Consider the following 25,011-nt stretch of genomic DNA (forward strand, 5'->3'; position numbering starts at 1 on the left):
ATTAAAGCTTTAATTATACCTATAATAATAAAAGTATAATATGCTAATTAGACCGGACAGCTGGATGACCTTCCAGACATTATTCCAGATATCCTTTTAGACAAAATCGCAGTGGCGGGGTCCAAGGAGAGGCAGATAGGGGTGATCAAGCAGGTAGGCAAGCAGTTAGAGGCATCAGGCAGGCAGGCAGAGGGGTTAGAGGTGATCAAGCAGGCAGGCCAAGTCGTTAGGGGTGATCAGGCAAGCAGGCAGGCGAGTGGCTAGGAGCCAGCAGTCCCGGATTGCAAGAGGGATGTCTGACTGCTGGTTTAGGCCCACAGGGTCGGACCTAAACCCTGAGGGCCTAAACCAGCAGCCGGACATCCTCTGAGGGGTTCTGGATTTCGAGAGGGTGCAGGCCAGGCTGAGGGGAGCTCCCCAATCCAGTGCATAAATTTTGTGCACCAGACCTCTAGTATGTATGTTTGTGTGTGTGTGTGTGTGTGTGTGTGTATATATATATATATACACACACACACACACATATTGGGTAAGGATATATATGTATATATACATATAAATCAACTTGCCTTTATTATATTATTCATATTTCTTCATATTTTATATATTGTTTTTAATCTATAACATATTAAAGGTTAAACACTTAAAAAGTTAAGTCGGTGTATTTCATGTCTTTTGTTTCTGTCAATTTCTCCTTATATTACTTAGAGACTTACTCTATACAGTTCTATATTGTTAACTTGTGTAAAACTTTTCTGATATTGGGATCTCACTGGAGATTGAAATTTTTATTAATATAAAATGTATTTATTTGACCAATTGTGTATATATATATATTTAAATATATTTTATTGATTTTTTACAGAGAGGAAAGGAGAGGGATAGAGAGCTAAAACATCGATGAGAGAGAAACATCAACCAGCTGCCTCCTGCACCCCACCCACTGGGTTTGTGCCGGCAACCAATGCACATGCCCTTGACTGCAATCGAACCTGGGACCTCTTAGTCCGCAGACCAACACTCTATCCACTGAGCCAAACTGGTTTCGGCAAATTGTATATATTTAGTTTGATATTTTTCTTTTGAATAATTTTGAGGTTTTTGCTTTCATTTTTTAATTATTCATTTTATTTAATATTTAATTGAAATACATTTCTGCCTATACATTATAGATGTGTGTATCTGTGTATATATAACCAGTATGATACACACACACATAAACCCTGACTAATACATTAACTTTTCAAAATTACAGAAACAATTAGAATTTTCCTTACTTTAACAACCATATTTGTAGTATTAATTTTACTTCAATGCTTACCTCTAATCTATAAACTATATATATACCTTTATATATTTTTTAAATTTTCACTCTTATTCTTGAATTTTATATTCAGTTTAATCTCTTTCTTGATCTCTTTTGTCCATTTATTTCAGGTTGTAAAGCAAACAGTATCTTTTTTTTTTTTTTAAAGCATAGAGTCCAATTCTTTGGTCATAATCTTTTTCCCCTAAACATATATTGGTTTTACACCACTATCTTCCTACCTTTAATGATGTAAAAAAATTCTATGATTGGCAAGTTTCATGCCACCTTCTGTTTTTTCACTCTTTTAAAAAAATATATATATTTTATTGATTTTTACAGAGAGGAAGGGAGATAGAGAGCTAGAATCGTCGATGAGAGAGAAACATCGACCAGCTGCCTCTTGCACACCCCCTACTGGGGATGTGCCTGCAACCAATGTACATGCCCCTGACCGGAATCGAACCTGGGACCTTTCAGTCCGCAGACCGATGCTCTACCACTGAGCCAAACCGGTTTCAGCTCACTCTTTTTTCTTATACTGTGAGAATATGTAGCAATCATTTTTCTTGATGTTGCTCTGTTCAAATTAAATGTAACTATTCCCAAGTTTGCTATGCACATTTCAGTTATAGTTTTCACTATTCTTTCTGTTGTAGTTATTCTGGGCTCTTATTAAAAAGAGCAATTACCTGCATATACTTTCTAATTTCTGTTTTCTATTTCTGATACCTTTTCACTTACTATTTTTATCTCCTGATATTTTATTCTGCATTCAGATAAATTCCATCTGTTTGTTCTGCATATTACCTCTTTAGTTTGAGGCAGTGACAATTTCATCCTTTACTCCTTCAATATTATTAAATTATATTACTACCTTTTCAATTGTATAATATTCTTCAAATGCTTCATCTCACTCTTAACTTATTTTCATCTATCTCTTAATCACCTTCCATTTCAATTCAGACTATTATGCTCCCACCTTATACATCATCTATTAACTCATAGAATTGATATTTTTAAAGATTTGTTGATAGTTGTAAACATGTATTAACTAAAATTCACTCAAATACACTATGTTCTCCCATGTCGTTTACTTATTTTATTTTTTTCTCTATTACTTTTCAGAAATTTCCATAATCCCTTCTGGTCCCTTATTTTTTTTCATTTACTTATCCTTGAATTATAATTATTAATCTAAAATTTAATTTTATGTCATAACAAAATATCAAGCAGAAGCAAATTAAACCAAGAAATACATTGTACTAGTAACTTATTCTCATTCCTTACCTCTCATTGCCTGAGGCAATGTCAGCCCCAAGCCGAGTCCAGGATTTCTTAGGATAAGCACTGTGAAGCTGAAATTTCCCATAAACTCCTGAAAATAAAATAAGCAACATTTGGTTAGAAAAATTCTTCAGATAAATTAAGGAGACATGAGTAAAACTCATTAAGGTTATTGAGCAAGATGTTTGATATAGAAACTACATATAAAGATGTACACTTATCAAAAAAAAGATTTTAGTGCTCTGTGTTTAGCAGGTCAAATATATCTCACATGGACATACAACTTACTCTCTCAAAATTTACAGAAAAATGCATGCACATCACATCTAGTAATCCAACAGTTGAGAAATAGACCACACCAATGGCTAACTAATTAGATTTCCACCATTAAGTGACTCCACACCATTTGCAATTTGGTTGGCAGTTAACTGGTTTTGATATCTTATGTTATACACTAGATTTTCCAAAAGGCAAGAGTAATTTATTATTATTTCCTAAGGAAATATATTTGGTGCTATTAGCTTTTTTCCCCCCCAGTGGTTAGACCCCTATGCTTTTTTTTTTTTACCTCTATTCTTTTACTACAGATATCAAAGAATAGATCTCTAGTTCCTTTGTTCCAAAATATAATTGAAGACTCATAAATTACAGTCTTGCCAAGGTCTTGCTTGATGCAGTCCAGTTTTATCCCTTCAGGTCTTTTCTCTTATATGTTTTACTACATTTTAAAATTACATGAAGCTCAATTCTTCATATCCTAGTCATCTAAAAATGTTTTGGGCATGAACCCAAGCAGTAACAAAATTATGGTTATGCACTCCTACCACATGTATACTTATTTAATTAAATATACATGTATATGAGTATATTCATATATATTTGAATATGAGTTCTAATATTTTCTTCAAATATTTTTCAAAGAATTGTCTGCATACCCCTATATTGGTGTACCCAATTTTGTTGCAAATTATGAACCCTGAACTCTACAAATCTTATAAATTCTAGCAGAAAACATGAATAAAAGAAACAAACAACAGAAAGGTACAAATAACATGCCTTAAGTTTTCATCTTATGTGAAACAAAAGAGTTTCAAATAATGGAAACTTAGCCAACTATTTATGCCAATATTCTTAATTTATCCCATTCCCTAATTCAAAGAAAAGCCAGAAGATAATAAAACTAAAATTATTATTAATGGAAATGTAAAAAACACTCTGAATTTTAGGATATGTCCTGGAATCAATTATTTATAATAATAATCATATGTATAAAAAGTTTTAGAAGATACCATCATCATTATCATCATTTTAAAATTTCATCTTTTTCACTATTGGTTAAATATGGTAGTCAGAAGAAATATAAAGTAATTTAGAGACATGTCCAATAACAAAAGATTTTAACAACAACAAAAAACAAACAAACAAACAAAAAACCCAACAGTTTATTTCTTTAAATTTGAATTATCCAAAAAATTTAATTGACCAGAAAAATAGATTTCTTGATCATTCACAATCATCAAAAGTTTACACATTATGGAACTTAGTTACCAAACTTCAAACAATCTTAATATGTTTGTTTCCATTTTACTGAATCACTGATATTTTATGAAATTAGTAATGTACAGAGTAAGTGAGAAAATACTAGAAACCTGATAAACAGTCTCCTATAGCTCTTCCTTAAAACTGGGTTATTGTGTGGCTCTCACATCATGTTATACAAGACCAATCACAGTTTCTATGATCTCCTATAGAGCAATTTTAAAATAAGATTTGGTGTTGTGACAGTATCAAATGGAGAAACTACCAATAGTAAATATTTCTTAATAATTTATAGATCTCTCAGTTTTAAAAAATGTATTTTCAGTCACCACCTTATATTTGACCCCCTTTACCTTTACTACCCCCCACTCCCGTTCCTTCTGGTAACAACCATACTGTTGTCTGTGTATATGAGCTTTTGTTTTTATAATATTTGTTCATTTGTTCCTTTCAGTTTTCTATCCTCATATGAGTGAAATCATATGGTTCTTAACTTGAAATATGCAGATCATATGTCATAGAAATGCACACTTGAAACTATGTAATCTTTTTAACCAATGTCACCCATATATTTAATAAAAATAATTTTAAAATTAAAAATGTAATAAAAATATATCAATAATTACATAGTATTTCCAATTAATACTATAGACTCTTTGTCTAGATTTTGGTGTCTGGTCATCTAGATATAATTCTAAATTCTGACACTGTCCAGCTATATGGCCTTTTTCATATTGTTCATCATTTGTAAAATGGGCGATTCTTATAGGAGAGCTGGTAAATAAAAATAAATATAAATGGTCTAAAACAGTGACTGGAATTTGGTAGATATTCCAACATATGAATGGTGCTTTATCACACAAACACACACATATTTCATTCTTAATAAAAATTTATTTTACTCTTACCAATTGTTCCTGGATCGATATGAATTCCATTGAAACGGTCACAAAAGACTCCCTCTGAGGCTCTAAGGAGAATCAGAAGCTTTTGTTCTTTTTGTAAGGGATTTTCCAAAGTACCTATTTACAAAGAAAAGTATATCTTTTAAATGAATTTGAAATTAAAAGAGAGGGAGAAGTTGTGAAGTGATTTCGAAAATGCAAAGTAGATGCTATTGAGTAGACCAGTGGTAGGCAAAGTCATTAGTCAGCAGAGCCAAATATCAACAGTACAAGGATTGAAATTTCTTTTGAGAGACAAATTTTTTAAACTTAAACTACATAGGTAGGTACATTGTTATTAACTAAGGTGGCCTTTGCTAAAATCTCAAGGGCCCAAAGAGCCACATGTGGCTCGCGAGCTGCAATTTGCCGATCACTGGAGTAGACTATATGGAGAAGAGCCAATGGTCACAAAAACAAAATAAGAATAGGAGGTGGTGGGGAATTAGAAGCAGTAAACTCTGACGCGGTATGGCTAACCATTCAGCAAAAATTCACTTTTTCCCCCAATTAGGGCAGAGTATATCTTCCTGAACTACTAGTATTTAGCTTGGTCATGTGATTTGTTTTGGCCAATAAAACTTGTGTAGAGGTGATAGCAATGCCAGTTCTGAATTGATGCTGTAAGTTGCTTTAAATAGTGTCTAGTACCTAACTGGAAAAAAACAAAAAACAAAAAAAAAAAAAAACAAAAACAAAAACAAACACACACACACACACACAAAAAAAAAAAAAAACCTAACAGATCTGAAGAGAACACACAAGCTGGAAGCAATTCCAACTAAGTCTAACACTGATATTTGTTGTGGTATGTCACTTAGGCTCATGGGTTATTTCTTACACACTGTCACTACAGTCACTACAGCAAAACCTGGCTGATGCATGGCTACCACTGGCTACCAAAAAAGCTTTACAGCATTTTAGCATTTAATCTTCACAACAAAAATGAAAAGTATGATTCTTATCTGAATTTTAAATATTCATATATAATGAGGCTTAGAAGTTAAGGGACTTGACCAAATGTATCCAACTAGTAAGTAACAGAGTCTGAATTTGAACAATAATCTGTTTATGCTAAGTGTCTTATTAAAAAACAATAAGCTATTTATTTTCTAAGCCTAAATTCTCTTAGCAGCATAATGACACAATCCATTCAGGCTATAATAGACATCAGTTGGGAATAGCTTCTGACATCATTCCTTTGATGTAAACAGTAGCGTTCAGTTTTATAATATGAGAATTCTTTGGGGGATTTGCTCAGATAGTGATAGTTAGTATGCACCTAACAAATGTTATTTTCTTCTTAAGAGTACAGAAAATGACAACAACAAAAAAATCAGTTTTTTCAAAAAGCACCTGATGAAAAGATAGTCTCCAAACTACACACTGGATCAAACAGGTTTATAAAAGACATCTGCTCTGAAATAAAACTTTCCAGTTAGAAATTCTTGAAAACATAACCAAAAATAAGGTTGCCAAGAACAGTATGAAGTAAATGGTAAGCTTAAAATTGCCCGGTTGTCATTGTGGCTAAGTGGCCTTTCAGGGGGCATAAAGTCATCTTCCCCAGCTGGCATTTCACATATACCTGGTAACCAAAAGGCTCAATGTGAGTTTGCAGCTTGCTACATACCTATCTTTATCGCCCAGCAGTACAGACATTAGTCTACGAGGGACTGCTGAAGGTAAGACTCAGAGAGGGAAGTAAATCTGCTTAGAGTTGCACAGTAGATCCTGGGGCAAGCAAGGATTAAACCCCACAGCCTGTGTTCCCAATGAAATGCCAAGGCAGCTGCTGTCCACGCAGGTAATGCCAATCCTCAGCAGAGCGACCATCGTACCCTTTTAGCCAACACCAAGCTGTTTATGAGCAGACAGAAAGCAAGCAGGGGAAGAGGAGAACGTTAAGAAAATGCGTGCGGTGTAGCTCTTATCTTGCGGTTATAAGTCTGTCCAGTAAGCCGTTTTCCAACTGTGATTTCATTTATTTCACGGAGGGTAGTTTAGATTCTTAGGGGGAAAATGGCCTAGCACTAAACAGATACCAGAGAGAAAAAAGTAGGGCAGTTTTTGCCCTAGAGAAATGTATGCAGCGTCCCACAAAAGGAGTTCAGCGTTCCTCTAAAATCAGAGATTGAATCAATTATGCAACTCAAAGCAGCAGCATATGTGCAGCTTCCACAGAAAGTCTGGGCAAAATTAGTCAGCCCCCCTCACCCCCACCCTGAGATCTTGGGGTAGCTCAAATCACCAGAGTTTGGATTTGTTTTATGATGTGGAGGAGGAGAAAGGTGCAGGACAGGGACTGAGTAGGAAGAAAGCAAGAGTGGCCTAATAGAAGGGATATATATATATATATATATATATATATATATATATATATATATATATAGTAACATTAAAAGGAAGTGAATCTTAAATTTGTAAAAGCTGGTGAATGGAAAGCCCTGAAGGCTGGCTCCTCATTTTATTCTCAAATCTATCAATCAAAGAAAGGTGAGTGCTCTCTCCAGGTGGGCTTTGCTCCTGAGAGTAAGCCACCTCTCACAGAAGGCTCTCAGGATAATACTGTTCCTCTCTGCTTTTCCTTCTGAAGCTGCCTGGCAATGCTGGAAACTGTAGCAAAAGGCATTTTCAACCTGGACGAATTTAAATATACTCATAATGGAGGGAAAATCATTGCCATTGTGCTGCAAAGCGGTGCCAGGTGTTTATGCATACATGATTTTATTTAACTCTGACAACTCTGTGATGGATATCGTTGAGGTTTTCATGAGGAAACTGAGGCAAAGAGAGGTTAAGTAAATTATCAGAAATTACACAGCAAGTAAGTGGTGAAGTTGGGCTTAGGCTTAGACTAAATAAGTCCCGTGTTGGTCATGTGCAAATATATGAATAGGAATGAAGTAAAGGGAAGTTACCGTTACTTAGTATGATGGTGGGCAATGGAGGGGAACAGAATATGTTCCAGATGCTAAAATCACCTGGGGAGGTGGAAGAAAATACGTTCTGGTGCACGACAGATAACCATTATAATGATTTGAGGAATATGCTACAAATGGATTCCATGAGCTTCAAGGGTAAGAAAAAGGGAAAAGGAGATTATTTTAACTAAACTTTTTTATAAAATCAGAAATAAACATAGTTTGCATGTAAGCCCACTCTCCCAACATGACTCTCCACACCTTATAACTAAGCCAATCCACACCTAGTCACTCATGATCCCCTCCCCTCTCTCCTCTGCACATGAACTGCCCCAGGCTTTGAGGCCCCTCACCTTTGTCCTATCTAAATCAGAATCATCCCTCAAAACTTAGCTTTTCTGTAATTTCTTTCTAAAAGTCTTCTATGATATTGAATTACATGTCCCCTTTTGTGGATAAATAAGCTCGTGCCCCTTGCTGCAGTAATTTTCCTTCAAGGAATTTGTCCTAAAGAAACAGTGTGGAAGGTAGACAGATGAAGGCCCAGAGTGCCTCACTTCAGTAATATATATATATATATATATATATATATATATATATATATATATATGATTGAACTACCGGAAGACCGGTGGCTATGACACACACTGACCACCAGGGGACAGACTCTCAATGCACAGGATTGGGCTCCCTTCTGTCTGGATCAGGCCTGTGGGTTTTGGGCTGAAACCGGCTATCCAACATCCCCTGAGGGGTCCTGGATTGTGAGAGGGCACAGGTCAGGCCAAGGACCACACCGGTGCATGAATCCATGCACTGAGCCTCTAGTCTAGGGGTGTCGAACTCAATCAGAGAAGGGGCCAAAATCTAAAATCCAGCCTAAATCGCGGGCCGAATGGTTTACTGAACAGTCATAAACTGACAATGTCATAAACTGACAGCGGAGTGCAGTGATGACAGCGCGGTGCGGGCCACATTGCAAGGCCTGGCGGGCTGGATTTGGCCCGCGGGCCTTGTGTTTGACACATGTGCTCTAGTCTATTTATAATCACAAACATTTGAAAATGCTTTGAAATAATAAACAATTGAAAACAAGTTTGTTTATCTAGAACCTCTTTTTTCCCCCATTTCCTGGATATGCTCAATAGATGAGTCACATAAATCCATAAGCAAGCCCAAACCCATTTCAGATGCCACTCCCTCTTGGACCCTTCCTTGTTAACTAAGTGTGGGTTAAGTGGTCCTCTATGGGCTATCATAGCATAGTGTGTTTTACCCCAACATCTCCACACTGTATCGTGAGTGCCTTTGGCCAGACTGCCTCCTTCCCTTCACAGTGAGCTAATGCAGAGAAGTGACTGTGTATTGCAGCAGAGTTCATTTGTTTTATCCCAGAAATGGTGAATTAGGTCATTTTAACCAATTCTCTTACAGAAAGCAATCAGAAATAAAGAGGAATACTGTACTTTATAAAAAACTCATTTCACCAATATATATATATATATATATATATATATATATATAAAAGCCTAAAAAGACTATTACAACTGAATGACCAGAATGACTGGAACCACCAAGCAACCAGTCATTATGAATGATGGGCGGAACCACTGGTCACTATGATGCGCACTGACCACCAGGGGGCAGATGCTCAATGCAGCCCACAGGGCCCAGGCTAGCCAAGACGGGTGTAAGCAGGGGAGCTCTCTGATCACCCCCAATCACAGATTGGCCCTGATGGCTGGCCAGGCCTAGAAACCCTATCTGTACACACAGTGTCTCTAGTTTCTAAATAATATGTATTTCTGTCCCAAATTAACCTTGAAATTGAAATTTCATAAATATCACAATTGCAGATAAATAGTAGGTTAAGAAATTACCTCCCAAAGTTTAATTTTACACATTTTCTCCTGTCCTCAGGAATAGGTTATATTGTGATGACTCTGGAAGTTGAGCTTGTAACTGGAACATAACTATTTTTCTCATATGTTGCTATAGCTATTTTTTTAAGAGCATAGATGCCAGAACATTCTTTTTTATTAGACTTAAACTAACAAACAGTGCTGAACCAGTTAAAATGTGAAGCATATTTTATTTTGAATTAGCTTTTAATTCTCAGTGTGTACCCGAGACCCACTGATTCCTAAAACACCCATTCCCAATAGGATCAATCTCATATGTGGAGAAAAAAAAAGAATGGAATGGCATTTAACCCAAATGGAATAAGAATCTGTTAAAATAATGTGTAGTTCAGGCTGGTAAGTTTTTATCATTAATGAGGACTTTCAACTTATCAACAATTGATAGAATATGACATAAAAGTTAATATAATTTACCAAATCACATGCTTGAAAATATGTATAAAAATTCTTAAAATTTAAGAAGGGTTGAACAAATTCATTTCTATAAACCTCAGTTTCTGCCACTATAAAATAGGCATAGGAGTAGCATCCATTTTTTTATGTGTGAGAGTTAAATAATTTAGTGCATGTCAATGATACATGGTACAGTGTCTGCATATAATACCTGTGTGTGTTTTTTAAATGCTGGGTCTTAGCCCTGGCTGGTGTTGCTCAGTTGGTTGGAATATCGCCATCCTATACACCAAAAGGTGGTGGGTTCAATCTCCAACACAGACCACTGTTTTTCCTCATATTAATGCCTCTCTCTCTCTCTCTCTCTCTCTCTCTCTCTCTCTCTCTCTCTCTCTCATCAATTTAATTTTTTTTAATGTTGGCTCTCAGTAGTGATAATATTTTAAAAATAGTAGTAATAACAATGAATAAATAAAACAGTCCAAAGTTTAATTTGGAAATGAAGAAAAAGAAGGCAAATTCTTTTTAGCAAATAATGTCCTATTCCTAATGTGCTAAAAACTAGTCATTTTAAGTAAGTATATTAGGTGATCGCTTATTTGAATGTTCAATCCAAGGAACAGCAAGGAAGACAATTAAATTCTTTTCAAACTCAAACACTCTTATAAGAGTTTAATAACCAACAAAACAAATTATCCATTCACCTGAATTAAGCCTTATTCACCTGTTGGCTTAAAATCGTTTAGTTTTTTTCATGCAAAGATAACTAAGTATAACAATTATTTATGTAGCCGAAGCCGGTTTGGCTCAGTGGTAGAGTGTCGGTCTGCAGACCGAAAGGTCCCAGGTTCGATTCCGGTCAGGGGCATGTACATTGGCATCTACATTGGTTGTGGGCACATCCCCAGTGGGGGGTGTGCAGGAGGCGGCTGGTCGATGTTTCTCTCTCATCGATGTTTCTGGCTCTCTATCTCTCTCCCTTCCTCTCTGTAAAAAATCAATAAAATATATTTAAAAACAAAACAAAACAAAAAAATTATTTATGTATTATATAATTAACCATTTAGTAATTTGAAAATAATTCCTAAGAAATTTTATGTTACTGCCATAGAAGTTCAAGAGTCCAAAATATAGTTTGGGAAACACTAATTTAGAAAATATTAAAGTAAAGATGATTAATGTAAATGTGTTTGATAGTCTAGCAAGACAAAATTATTTCTTGTATCAATGTTTCGCTTCATATATATATATATATATATATAGAGAGAGAGAGAGAGAGAGAGAGAGAGAGAGAGAGAGAGAGAGAGAGAGAGAGAGGAGAGAGAGAGAGAGAGAGAGAGAGAGAGAGAGAGAGAGGGAGGGAGAGAGAGAAAAAGGGAGAGAGAGAGAGAGAGGGAGGGAGAGAGAGAGAGAGAGAAACAGGAATGGATAAATGGATAATATGTCTGTCAGAGAACTAATATCCATGGGAAAATAAACAGATATTTATATACTTAATCTTATTTTTGAAATATGTATTGCTTGACTATTATATACCAGTCTTCTTAGAGACTCATAGAAATGGAATTCAGTGTTTAGTGAAGCTGGAAAAACAAAGCTTTTACACTTTTTAACTTATTATTAAAGAAATACAATATTTAAAAGTCACATCCCTTTGATGTCAATGTTTGATTTTTTTAGCTAACTAATGATTTGATTGGAGAACTGTTAATGCAAGCAGAAACTGATTTATTAGCTGATGATACACATTAGCTATTTATAAGCCATTTATTTTGCAAATATCTACGTACACTTGTATTTACAGTACACATTAAATATGTGGGTATTTTCTAATTGTTGTTAAACTTGAAAGACATGTTTTTTGTTTTTTAAACTTAATATGTTATTTTTAAAAAAAACATCACCACAAGATACAGGATTCTCTCTGGCTACTCAATAAGTCTGACTACTGGGTATTGTGGCTTTAAGCTGGAGGTTATGTTTTAATCTACACTTTCCTCTGGTTTGTCTTCTTATTACTTAATCACCCAATGAGTTTTACAGAATTGTCAGTTTGGAAGGCAATAAACTGTGTATGGATTTTTCTTCTTCTTTAGGATTGAGAAAGTCCCTCTCATGGAAGCGGTGAAAGAAACTTCTATATACCTAGTACTTCATTTCCTGACAATCAAAGTCATGTGCTAATGATGACCTTAGGCTCCTAGCTACAAATGTCAGACAGACTGACAAATACCCATCATTGGCTCTGCAAAACAATATGTGACAAGTTTTAGGATAAAAACCTAGTTCCTAGCTAATTACCAAGGGATTGGGCAGCACATCACATGACCTGATTGTAGCAGGCCACAGGAACACTGAGCTGATGAGTCCTCAGGGACATTGATTTGTGGGGCAGGCAGTGCTTGCTTAGGGATCAAAAAGGGTTCTATTTAGCTTTAAAGACACAAATTAATTATTGGTGATTATCTTTCTCTGAAATCCTTCTACAAGCTATCACAAGAGAATTTCCTATTTTCAGTTTTAAACGTATGAGATTAAGACACTCTTCAAGTTGATCATTTGGATAAGTAACATGTTAATATTACTGATATCAAAGATAGCAAGGAACATATGTTAAAGCATAAAAATGATGGCTTATCTCAGAAGAGACACTAATAAAAAAGATGAGTTCAGACAACTATTCATGAACAAAGAAATACAAACATTAAATCACAAATCAATATCCATTGTTCAGGATTTGAGTCAGGCATTTTTATCAGTTTTTCTCTCCTAGACAGATTAAAAATTGAAAATACTTGGAATTTGTACAAGATCACCAATTTTTCCAATATGTTTTTTATCTTCATTTTGTTCATTTCATACAGAAGCAAAAATACTGTAGTCATTTATATATTAACACTATAATTCCTTCCTCACAGATGTTCATGTTTTTTTTTTCTTTATTGATTAAGGTATTACATATGTGTCCTAATCCCCCCATTATCCCTTTTCAACCTCGCTCAGGCCCTCAACCCTCTGGTGTCTGTGTCCATTGGTTAGGCTTATATTGATGCACACACTTCCTTTGGCTGATCTATCCCTTATTCCCACCTCCCCTACCTTCCCTCTGAGGTTTGAGCATTTGATTGATGCTTCTCTGTCCCTGTTTTTGTTCATCAGTTTATGTTGTCCATTATAGCCCACAAATGAGTGAGATCATGTGATATTTATCTTTCTCTGAATTATTTTGCTTAGCATAATGCTCTCCAGGTCCATCCATGCTGCTGCAAATGGTAGGAGTTCCTTCTTTTTACAGCAGCATAGCATTCCATTGTATAGATGTACAACAGTTTTTTAATCCACTCATCTGCTGATAGGCACTTAGGCTGTTTCTAAATCTTAGCTATTGTAAATCGTGCTGCTATAAACATAGGTATGTATATATCCTTTCTGATTGGTGTTTCTGATTTCTCAGGATATATTCCTAGAAGTGGGATCACTGGGTCAAATAGCAGTTCCATTTTTAATTTTTTGAGGAAACTCCATACTGTTCTCCACAGTTGCTGCACCAGTCTGCATCCTCATCAGCAGTGTATGAGGGTTCCTTTTTCTCCACATCCTCACCAGCACTTGTCATTTGTTGATTTATCAATTATACCCATCCTGACAATTGTGAGATGGTACCTCATTGTTGTTTTGATTTACATCTCTTGGATGACTAGTGACTTTGAGCATTTTTTTAATATGTCTCTTGTCCTTATGAATGTCCACTTTCAAGAAGTGTCTATTTAGATTCTTTGCCTATTTTTTGATTGGAGTGTTTATCTTCCTTTTGTATGAGTTCCCTATAAATTTTGGAGATTAAACCCTTAATGGGTGTCACATTGGCAAATATGACTTTCTTGTTATTTTGTTGATGGTTTGTTTTGCTGTGCAGAAGCTTTTTATGTGGTCCCACTTATTTATTTTCTCCTTCATTTCCATTGTCTTAGGAGATATGTCATTAAACACATTGCTATGGCATATGTCTGATATTTTGCTGCCTGTGGATTCTTCTAAGATTTTTATGGTTTCCTGTCTTACATTTAAGTCTTTTATCCATTTTGAATTTATTATTCTGTATGGTATAAGTTGGTGGTCTAGTTTAATTTTCAAATATATTTTATTGATTGTTTACAGAGAGGAAGGGAGAGGGATAGAGAGTTAGAAACATCGATGAGAGAGAATCATCGATCATCGGCCTCCTGCATACCTCCTACTGGGGGATGTGTTCACAACCAAGGTACGTGCCCTTGACTGGAATCGAACCTGGTACCCTTCAGTCTGCAGGCCGACTCTCTATCCACTGAGCCAAACCAGTTAGGGCTGGTCTAGATTAATTTTTTTGCATGTATTTGTCCAATTTTCCCAACACCATTTATTGAAGAGAGTGTCTTGACTCCATTGTATGTTCTTGCCTCCTCTGTCAAATATTAATTGAGCATAATGGCTTGGGTCAATTTCTGGGTTCTCTGTTCTGTAAGTACAATATTGTTTTACTTACCTCTAAATTTATTATTTCATCTATCTTGCCCTTATTGTGGAATCTTTTTGGATTCTAATCTTTTCCTCCCAGATTAATACCATTTGTTCATTTGTTTAATATTTTATAATATCCCCATCCAGGTAACTGGTAGAAATATTAAAATGAAACTTGTTTTTGTTACTAGAAAATTTATTTCAAGTTCACACTTTCCATTGCTATGATTAGTCTTTTTTTTTTTTTGAAGTTATTTATCATTGTAACAAAATCTTGTTGCCTGAAAATCTGTACTTTTGAAGGGAAGTGTCACTGTGCCACTGTCCAGTGTTGATTTGTACATATAAAATATTATTTTTAAATTTTTCCATTCCCGACTGTATTTTTTTTTTATCTATTACTAGACAATGCTGTATTCTTTGTCTCCCTGCTTTGTCAGGCCTAAAGTTTGATTATTGGAACCCATCTGCTCAATCCTATGTGTATTATGCCTGAAGGAACACTTTCAACCCATCTGTCCAATTCTACCACACCCCAAAGAAATCCCAACATGAAATAGATAACAACACTAGTTAGTAAGTGAACTTAATAGATGTGGACATTGGTACGAAACACTGCCAGAGTACGTCTACTCTCTGATGCATTTTGATCTAAGTCCCAACATTGTGGAATTCTATTTCTTGGTGGTCCTGCTTCTAAGGCAGCTGGTGCTGGTAAAAGGTATCAATTGACTTTTAGTAGAGTATAATAATAATTCTAGCATTAGAAGGGAGGTTTAAGATCAAAGCTTTGCTTAGAGGGCTGCAGCTGTGTTGCAAATGCCAAATTCAATATCATTCTTTGTTCAGTGGTTATCTCATTAGTTCGATGAAACACTTAAGATGAGCTTAAAGTATTTCACTTGTGTGTCCTCTGTTTGTTCACTGCCTACCATGAGCCTGGTGCCTTGGGAGAGGTTGATGTACAGAAATAGAAGTTGTGAACCTAGCTTTCAAGAGATGTCTCAATGAAGTAGTCGAGACAAACTGGTCAAACAGAATTGGAAGCATCATCACTTCCAACCTGGAGGGGCTCAAAGATAAAGGCATACATTTGTGGATGAGCATCATGCCTCCAGGAAATGGTAGGGAATGGTAATGTTTGGATTATAGGATTTATAGAATAGTGGTGGCCCATGAAGCTTTTTGGTTTTATACATTATGTGAAGAAATTTGGCTTCTGTTAATGTGCTGTGTGACTGGCTAGTGCATACATAAACAAATAGTCATATATAAACCTGTCTTTCAGCTCAATTCCTTTTTCTTATAACACATTCAGTCTCCCTACACTTAAAACATGAATATCAAATCTCACTGGCACATTATTTAAATAGACAAGACACAGAAACAACACAAGTGTCCTCCACTGGATGAGTAAATAAAGAAGACATGATACATATATACAATATTACTCAGTCACACACACAAAATTGCCATTTGCAACAACATAGATGAATCTTGAGCATATTATACTAAATAAAATAAGTCAGATGGAAAAGGACAAAAACATATGATTTCACTCATATATGGGATATAAAACAAAAAGCAATAACTGAATAATCAAAATAAATAAATAAAAAATAAAACTCGTCGATATAAACAACATAATGGTGGTTACAGAGGGGAAGGGGACTGGGGGAGGATGAAAAGGGTAAAGGGGGTCAATTCAAGCTGACACAGGAGATATGACTTCAGATGGCAAGCACACAATAGGGTATACAGTTGAATTATTAAGTTGTATTATAAAGGTATACACCTGAAACTTATATAATGCTATTAACCAAAGTTACCACAACAAATTTTAAAAATATGCTTTAGAAATAGAACAAGTTGGGAAATTTTTCACAGTGTTAACATAGGATATTAAAAAAAACCCAACTATATACGTGTTAAAGTGTGTGTGTATGTGTGTGTGTATTTGTGCACATGTAGAAAAAAATTCAAGACAAGACTACAAAATGTTTACTGTGATTATCTTTACATTTGGGAATATGAGTGAATACTTTATTTCTTTTCTGTAGTTTTCTATTGCTTTTCTGTATTTTCCAGTAATTTTACAATAGACTGAAAAACATAAAAATATTTTAAAACAATATAACGAAATAATAATAATGATTAAAGTAACTATTATTTAGCCATGGTTAAAATAATAGAAACTGCATAACCTGAAAAAACAGAAGGTTCAAGAAAATGTGAATAAAGGACTATCGAAGGGAAGGGAATTTGACACTCATCTTATAGGGATCAAGTAAGAATTGAACCAACAGAAATTAGAGGAAGACAGAATTTGGCTTAATAAAAGGAAAATGATTCTAATGGGATTTTAAAAAGTGGGAGTAGGCTTTCTCAAAAGGTTTTGATTTTATTTATTCATTCATTCATTCATTCATTCACTCATTTTTGTTACCAGAAGAGGTGTGATCACAATTTTTCAGGAATACTCTGAGAATAATTAAGGTTTGGTAGTTAGGTCTAGAATGCTCTCCCAACAGAAATTTTAAAATATGGATATTACCAAACAACATATCTAAATACTTCCTCATTATCAGAGATTTATTTCTCCTGGGCAAGGTATTATTGTTTCTGGGAATTCTCTTTTAATCTGTTGGAGAGCAAAGTAGAATTCCCCACCAAGTTCAAAAGTAGTTCCTTTGGGGCCAGAGCACATATCTTTTCATTTCTGTACTCTTATTGCCTACACTTCCAAGCATACAGTTTACCTGTAGCAGCTCATGTTTTTTGTTTGTTGTTTTAAGAAAGTCAATGTACCTGTCCTGGGTAATACACTACCCTAGATCCATTCCATCCTGTCTGCCCCTCATTTTCAGTAGAATCCCTCACTTCCCAGCTAAAGGAGTTTTACAGCACCCACTGAGTGTCTGGGATCTCCCCAGGCTGCATGGGGAGCCACAACGCAGCACTTGTCTAGTGTGTTGTTTCAATGTCTTGTATATGTCTTGTCTATGTCTTGTCTATTTCTTGTCAGCAAAGAAAGACAGGAGTTCATTGGCTGTCGGGTGGACCAGATGACTCATTTGCCTTCTCCCCAGCTTTCTTCCCTGTTGTCCAGAGGCTTCTCTTAAGGCATTATCACACAGCCAAGCAAACAGTCATGCTCCCTTGAGAAGCTGTGGCCAATTTGTGTTTGATTTCTCCTCTTTTCTCCTTCATCCTTTCTCTTTACTCCCACTCCAGTGCCAGTTGCCCCAGTAGAGCATCAGCACATAAGTTTCGTTTCAAGTCTGTTTTCCCAAGGATCTGCACTAGACTAGCAATTGAAATTTTACTGTGAGTTGAGCAAAGGATAACAAATCCATCCTGTGAGATCTTTTGAAAAAGTTAGTTACAGGTAAATTATCCTACATAGAACTAAAGAGAGAATGGATCTGTGGCCTGGAGCAAGCAAAAAAAAAAAAAAAAAAAAAAAAAAAAAAAAAAGCCCTGGAATGAGGACTCTGGGACCAGAAACATAGCCTGATGTCAGCGGGTAGACATGAGAGAATGACCAATAAATGTTACCCATCTTTGTTGAGAGCTTGCCAAAGAAAAACGTCGCTGGTAAACTCGGTCCTTTCCTCGGTCCCCAAACTCCATTAAGCAACCAGCTATATGATGCCATCATTTCCCAAGGCCTTTCTCACAGGGCTTAATTCCCATTAAGCTCCCAATCCTTGTGCCCTTTACTCACCAACTTTCAGCTCCCCGCCTGCAATGACCATGCAGGCCACGCTCAGAACGTTGCTTCTGTCCACAGGGAACTCCAAAGTCCCCTCCACATAGAGGCCTCTGAGGAATGGAAGGTCTGTATCCACAAGGACAGTCCTGTCTGCAGGAGGAAAAGAAATTGTTCACATATAACCAAAACAAGGACCGTCTTCTCTTCTCCAGTGATTTGCTCTGCAGTTCTGGAAATTTGGGAGCTGCTTAAGTTACTACCTATTCCAGGACAGGTACAGCACCTGAAGGAACAAATAGTTTTATAAACATCAGTCATTCATAAAGAGGCAGGAGGATAAAAAGAAGGCATGAATAATAAATTCTGCCATTGGTTAACAAACCAAGTTATGACCACAAGGCATTGTTTATGCCAAGCCTCCTTTAGGGCAGATGTACAGATGAGGTCCCTACACTTTTCCCCTGTCCCTTAACTTTGGCTCTAGCTCAGAGGGATAGAGATAATTCTGACTCTGATCAGAATATTAGGATGTGAATCCCAGCTCTGCTATTTATTGGCTATGTGGACCAACAGCTTCACCTCTCTTTACCTCAGTTATCTAATCCTTGAGATGGGGATAATAATAACGACCTGCTTTACTCATAGGGTTTTTGTAAGGGTTAAATGATCTATCTGAACTGCTTATACAATACTAATTAGCCATTCACATTGCCCCAATTCCCACCATGTAAAGCAAAGTGTCTGCTACATGCTCAATAAATATGAATATTTTTATTATTTGAACTATTGTCTATTAGCTTGGCATGCCTATAGAGCTCATTGGACACTTAAAATCATTATTCTTCATTTTCTCTTTCATAAAGAGTTTCCTTCCAACTTCGGAAGAAAGAATTGTAGAATTTTACTAAAACAGAAAATATTTTATGTATTCCAAAGTATTGTGTTACTGTCTGAGGCTTAGCAGCAATTTGGCACAAATTAAATATATCAAATAAATATTTCTGCTTAAATTTCAAGTACCATAATCAGTGACACGTGTAACTTTTAAGGAAATTGTTTTAACATAATCTCATGTTTTATTTCAGGAAATAATGCACACTGCTATGCTTAAGGATCTACCCCCAGATTAGCCTCTCATGAGTTGTCTTTCCTAGTCCTGACTACTTTTCTAGCTATAAGACAACCACTCCTTCCTGTGGCAGTGTCTGTAAACCAATCACTTCTCTTCTCCTCCTGGATCAGACCACCTTTTCCAGCTTCCTTTGCACTTAGATGAAGCCATGTGACTGAAGTGTAGACAATAAAATGGAGGCAGAATTGAAGTATGGTATCTCTAGGCCTGTTCCATAATCTTGCATGTGCTCTCTCTTTTCCCTTGTTTTACAGAACATTAGTTCCCAAGGTATGGTCACAATCCAACAACATCAGCACCACCACTCATCTGTCAGAATCAACCTAAGTTTTAGCTCTGCTATCAAGCCATTCCCAATCCCTCCATTGGATTTACCACTCCCCGTGGGAATCTCTCTTTCACTCTCCAATGATAACCCTGTAAATTTTCATAATAGAGCACTAAAATCCTAATAATAAAAGCCCAGGGTTGTAACTTGTAACAACCGATCACAACCAAAGGCTGACCAACTGGAAGTCAGTGCTGGGTTGCCATGACAAACTTCATGGCCACTGCCACATGCTGTGGACTCTACTGGTCAGCTCCCCTCAGCCCATATGAGTCTGGCGAGCTGCAACTGGTGGAAAGCAGTGAGCCTTAGCCGACCCACCCTGCGATCCCTGGGCTAACAGGCCAGGCCCAGCCACCCCTCGATCACTGGACAAACAGGACAGGTCTAGCCTGACCAAACTGCCTTGCAATCCCAAGTGAAGAAGTCACTCTGGTGGTCAACCTGCGCTAGGGACCTGTCCTGGTGTGGAATCCAGAACCGCTAGCCTGCAGCCACAAGAAGTCTTCCTCTTCCCAGAGTTAGGAGCACCAGCCCAGGTCTATCCAGTGGCCTGGTTCTTATTGCAGGGGTGAGTTCCTGCAGGCTGGGGTTTGATCCCCACACATTAGCAGTAGGAGACCAGTGCCTTTGTTATTGCTATGTGTCGGGATTTTAATTGGACAAATGCCCGGCATCCTGGGCACCAGTTTAGCAAAATCTTTTAGGAGGAGATTTCTATCTGGGTTTCCTCAAATTCCTTCAGCCCATACAGACCCCTTAAATAAAAAAATCAAAGGTCTCCAGCAACGGTGGGCCTCTCTCATCACAGTCATTTGGACTGGATGGCAGTGGAGTATTTATCTAGCCACCATGACTGAGAAACACAAGCTCAAGTCATGATCTCTGCCCTTAAAAAATTCACAATCTTTTTAGAGCGAGTGGATGATAAAAACACAGTAATAACATCAGAAGGTCAGGCAATAATACAGAGAGGAACAGAGGCAATTGCTAAGATGATTTTCCAATAATTAGTAAAAGGAGTATGTGCTGTGAATTAAATAAAAAAATATGTGTGGAAGTAGCTGTTCCTGACTATGGCATCCCTTCCTATTTTAAAGGAAGCTGAATTCCTCATGAACTGTGTACTATGCTATGATATCTGAAGCACAGGACAAGAAAGGCCCTAAGTGTACCATGCTTTGATATCTGAATTATTCTTTATTGTTCAATGTGATTTATTTCTATACGCCTCAGTTTTGTAGTAGTTAAATTACTAGAATAATACATCTTGCTATAAGATATTACTAGAAGATCAAACAGTCAGATGACATTTATTGTTATTTTCTATAAATGAACACAATCTCTGGTATGCTAAAATGATAGGTATTATAGAAATATTCAAATAGGGATACCTACAGGCTTGATTACAAGCGAGGTTTACTATCACAACCCAAATTTACTGCTTAAAAAAAAACAGGGAGCCAACTAAAAACTGAATCAAATATAAGCCCTTGAAGGGCAAATGTAAATTGGATAAGCTTTGCTATTACAACAGCAAGAAGAAAAAATTCAGATGCAAGAATGAAAACCACATTGCATCCACTCTCAGTAGCGGTTAAAGAAAAATAATGATATACTATGAAAATACTTCATACAGATTGTAAAGACATTTGTTCAAAGAGGATTTCCTAGAATGGGTGATATTTCGGTTAATCTTTTAAAAATTTGAAGAGGTTAGCTAGGTAAAAAAAAGGTATAAGGGTCCCAAATTGCAGAGGCTGCAGGCAGAGCTGAGGAACCCCCACCTCCATGCATGAATTTTGTGCACCGAACCCTAGTACATTATTATACTGAATACATATTATTGTATGTAAAGAGGCAAGTATCAATGGGTTGGTCTCAGTGTAATTATGACTTTCTCTCCCACTGTCACTTTCATAAGTGAAGAAACCATTTATTTTTTAAACCCCCTAGTTCTTATTGTGACATCAAAAGTAAAGATGTTAAGTAAATGTTGCTAAGTTCTGTTGAGTTTAGTTCCCTACACACCTTCAGATTCCAGAGTTTATTAGCAACTAATACAAAATGAATAATCAGGCTAAACAGATGGGGGAAAAATGTATATATTTCAGTTTAATCTCTGCTACTTTAAAATATGCAAAAACAGAGTGAAAAATATAGAGAATGTTCTAGATGTAGCATACATTTTAGGCTACATGACTTTACTATGACTATAAAAGCAAGATAAATTATTGATATTTCATCCAAGCACCTCTGAGTTCTATACAAATGGCTTTTATGTTTTCCAACCTATGGTCTATTCTACCAATGTTTGGCTATTGAGCCTAATTATACAAAACAATTAAATTGCTTCAAAAAATGTTTTCTCTCATCTACCTAGTACTCATAGACACATAAAAGCATGATATTAGCCCTCTTTTGGATATACTTTTCAGTTAAATTATGACAATTACCTGGAATTTAAAATTTCCCTTTGGTCTTAACACATATCCCTTAGAATATATTTTGAATTTATTGCCTTATCCACTCCAAATATACAGGCAATTTCTCACAAATCACAGATAGCCTAACTATTATAAGTACTATCAGAACAGAGACCATAGCTCCAGTCTCACTTTTACTTGCTCAGCACCTCGAACAATACCTATCATAAAATAAGTGATCAAAAACAACACCAAAGAACACATGTTCCAGGGCACACACCCACTACATGTAAAACCCAGTAACCACCAGAGGAAAATAATAGAATGAAGAGTAGAAGCATTGCTCTTGTTCCCTTCATTGCCAGCTTTCCCTCTGCCATTCCCTAAATCCGCCTGTTCCCCTTTCATTTTTCCTCCTTTCTTTCCCTGCCATGTGCCATATCTTCTTGGGTAGTGAGAATTCAAAGATGAGTAACACATGTTTCCCATCATCAAATGAAGACAAACAAATAAGTACAATACAATATACTTGAAATGATAATATACTTTTGCATTATGTGGAGTTTGATACTATCTTCATTCCTGTCCTATTAAGTCTATCAATGTACTTCTTGTAGCAAGATTCTGCTAAAATAAGAAAAAAAATAAATATATACCCTAACATTTTTTATAAAGGAATTCTCCTTTTATCACTAAAACAAAGATTATACCTAACATTGTAAATAGCAAAATAATGAATCCTAATGCACTCTCCAGAGAGATCAACTGTGTGTTCACATTGACCAACCCTCAGCTGTAATGACAGGTTTTAAAGGATGTCTCTGTGCCGCGTGTAGAAAGTTAAAATCAATGTGCCACGTTCTCTAGAAGTAGCATTCTTTCCATGAAATTACTCGAGATATTTCAGAAAAATCACTCTGAAAGTTACTTATACAACCCACTGAACAATCTGAATGGTAGAGCATCTCTAAGTTAACTGTGGCCTACTACTTTTCACCTTGTCTTAGCTTGGCCAAGGCTACTCCATCCTATTCTGTCAATGACCAATCTATCCTACTTAAGAGAATGAGCTCCGGCATATGGTGGGAACCATCTGGAATTTCTGTTGCTCGATGGGAGGCTGATGGGGAAACAGATATGGAAAGAGACTCCAAAAAGAATTCATGAGTACCAGATGTAATTAAAGACTGCTTTCCCTCCCCCTCCTACCCCTAAAGGACTTAGGATCAGCCATGGAGTGGTGCCACTTGGTTCCAAAATATATCCTCTTTCCACTTGTTCATCCACCAAGCACTAAATATCCCACCATCTTTATTCTACTATCATTTGCCAAGAACTGTTTTGTTTTGTTTACAGAAAGGGTTGTATTTTGACAATTAGAAAGATAAAGCTTTAGAGACAATATCTTGAAACTTAAAACTAAAGAGGAATCATCTGAATGTCCCCATGTATCAAATGCAACAACAAAAACAACTGAGAGTCTTTAGTTTTTATAAATGCATCATCTATCCTTAAAACCAGAAAGCCCGAGCCAAATACAAAGGCAGATGTCTCTGACAGAGGGCGAGGGCTTCTTTTGTATCAGGAAAAGTCTGACTCCCCTCGTTACAAAGCATTCCGTATAATTTCAACACTAGATTTAAACTCAAAATTTCCCCCAGCAAAGTCAGGGAATCAAGGTCACCATTGTGCAGCATTCCAAGGGTCTGACACTTGTCTAAATCCTGTAGAAATGAGATCAAGGGCAAAGGGCACAGATCCTGTTGAATAATGATAGGGTCACATGAATAGGCATAATTTAGGTCAGGCAGACCCACTGCTCGCTTCTATGGTGTTCACTGTATCTGGCCCCATAACTTAGGTGGTGAAGACAGTTTCCACTACAACCCTGCTATTGTCAGGAACGCAGCCTGCTCCCACATCAGACTTTGGAGGGACAGTGATGGCATATAAGGGCAGTGCAGGACATACAAGAACATACAAAAACTATTTATAGGCTTGTTATTTCCCATTATGTACCTTCCATGATAAATGGGATTGTTTCTACATTCAGTCTTGGCCATAATATTTTTCTGTTAATATATGAACCAATGCAAAAGTAAGTTTTAATGCCATTAGAATGATGCAATCTTCATTTTTTAAAAAGAATACTTTCAGCTCTAAAGCGACTACTTTAAAGATATATTTACACTATTAGCAGGTGGTGTGTGTTTTTCCATTGAAGTCTTGTTTAACTTTTGGTGAATCTAACAATTTATCCAAATAGTCTATCACAATTTATGAGAAGGATTGTCATTAAAAAAAACAAAAGTACTCCTAAAAAAAGGATGGGCGTTCTCATACAGAAATCATTCACAGGTATGGAAGGTTAACATGATGGAAAGTCAATGTCAAGTAGACTAATTTCCAGAGGTGATGGTATGTGTTTACCCAAAAACCATTCTCTAGTAGGAAAAGCAGAACAAAGAAGTGCTGGAATATAAGGATGCATTCTTTCATAACTAAATTCTTATCAATGTGCTGCTAACTTATAACCTGCCTTTTTCATCAAAGCCACACAGGTGGTTTCTTTATTCTTATCTGCCTATCTTTCTTTTT

The 25,011-nt window shown here is 36.3% G+C and overlaps 1 protein-coding gene across 1 annotated transcript in view; it reads right to left on the reverse strand.

Moving 5' to 3' along the window:
• The window catches only part of PKHD1 (PKHD1 ciliary IPT domain containing fibrocystin/polyductin), a gene marked incomplete at its 5' end in the record, with an annotated part of 385,387 nt that overhangs the window by 114,957 nt on the left and 245,419 nt on the right, over window positions 1-25,011 (reverse strand). The window contains 3 exons of the mRNA XM_084889432.1: window positions 2,597-2,684; window positions 5,041-5,154; window positions 18,540-18,677. Coding sequence (XP_084745558.1) covers window positions 2,597-2,684; window positions 5,041-5,154; window positions 18,540-18,677 — 340 coding nt within the window. The remainder of the gene's footprint in view (window positions 1-2,596; window positions 2,685-5,040; window positions 5,155-18,539; window positions 18,678-25,011) is intronic.

This window comes from Pipistrellus hanaki (assembly GCF_964339955.1).
Source record: "Pipistrellus hanaki genome assembly, chromosome: 7".
Classification (NCBI taxonomy): Eukaryota; Metazoa; Chordata; class Mammalia; order Chiroptera; family Vespertilionidae; genus Pipistrellus; species Pipistrellus hanaki.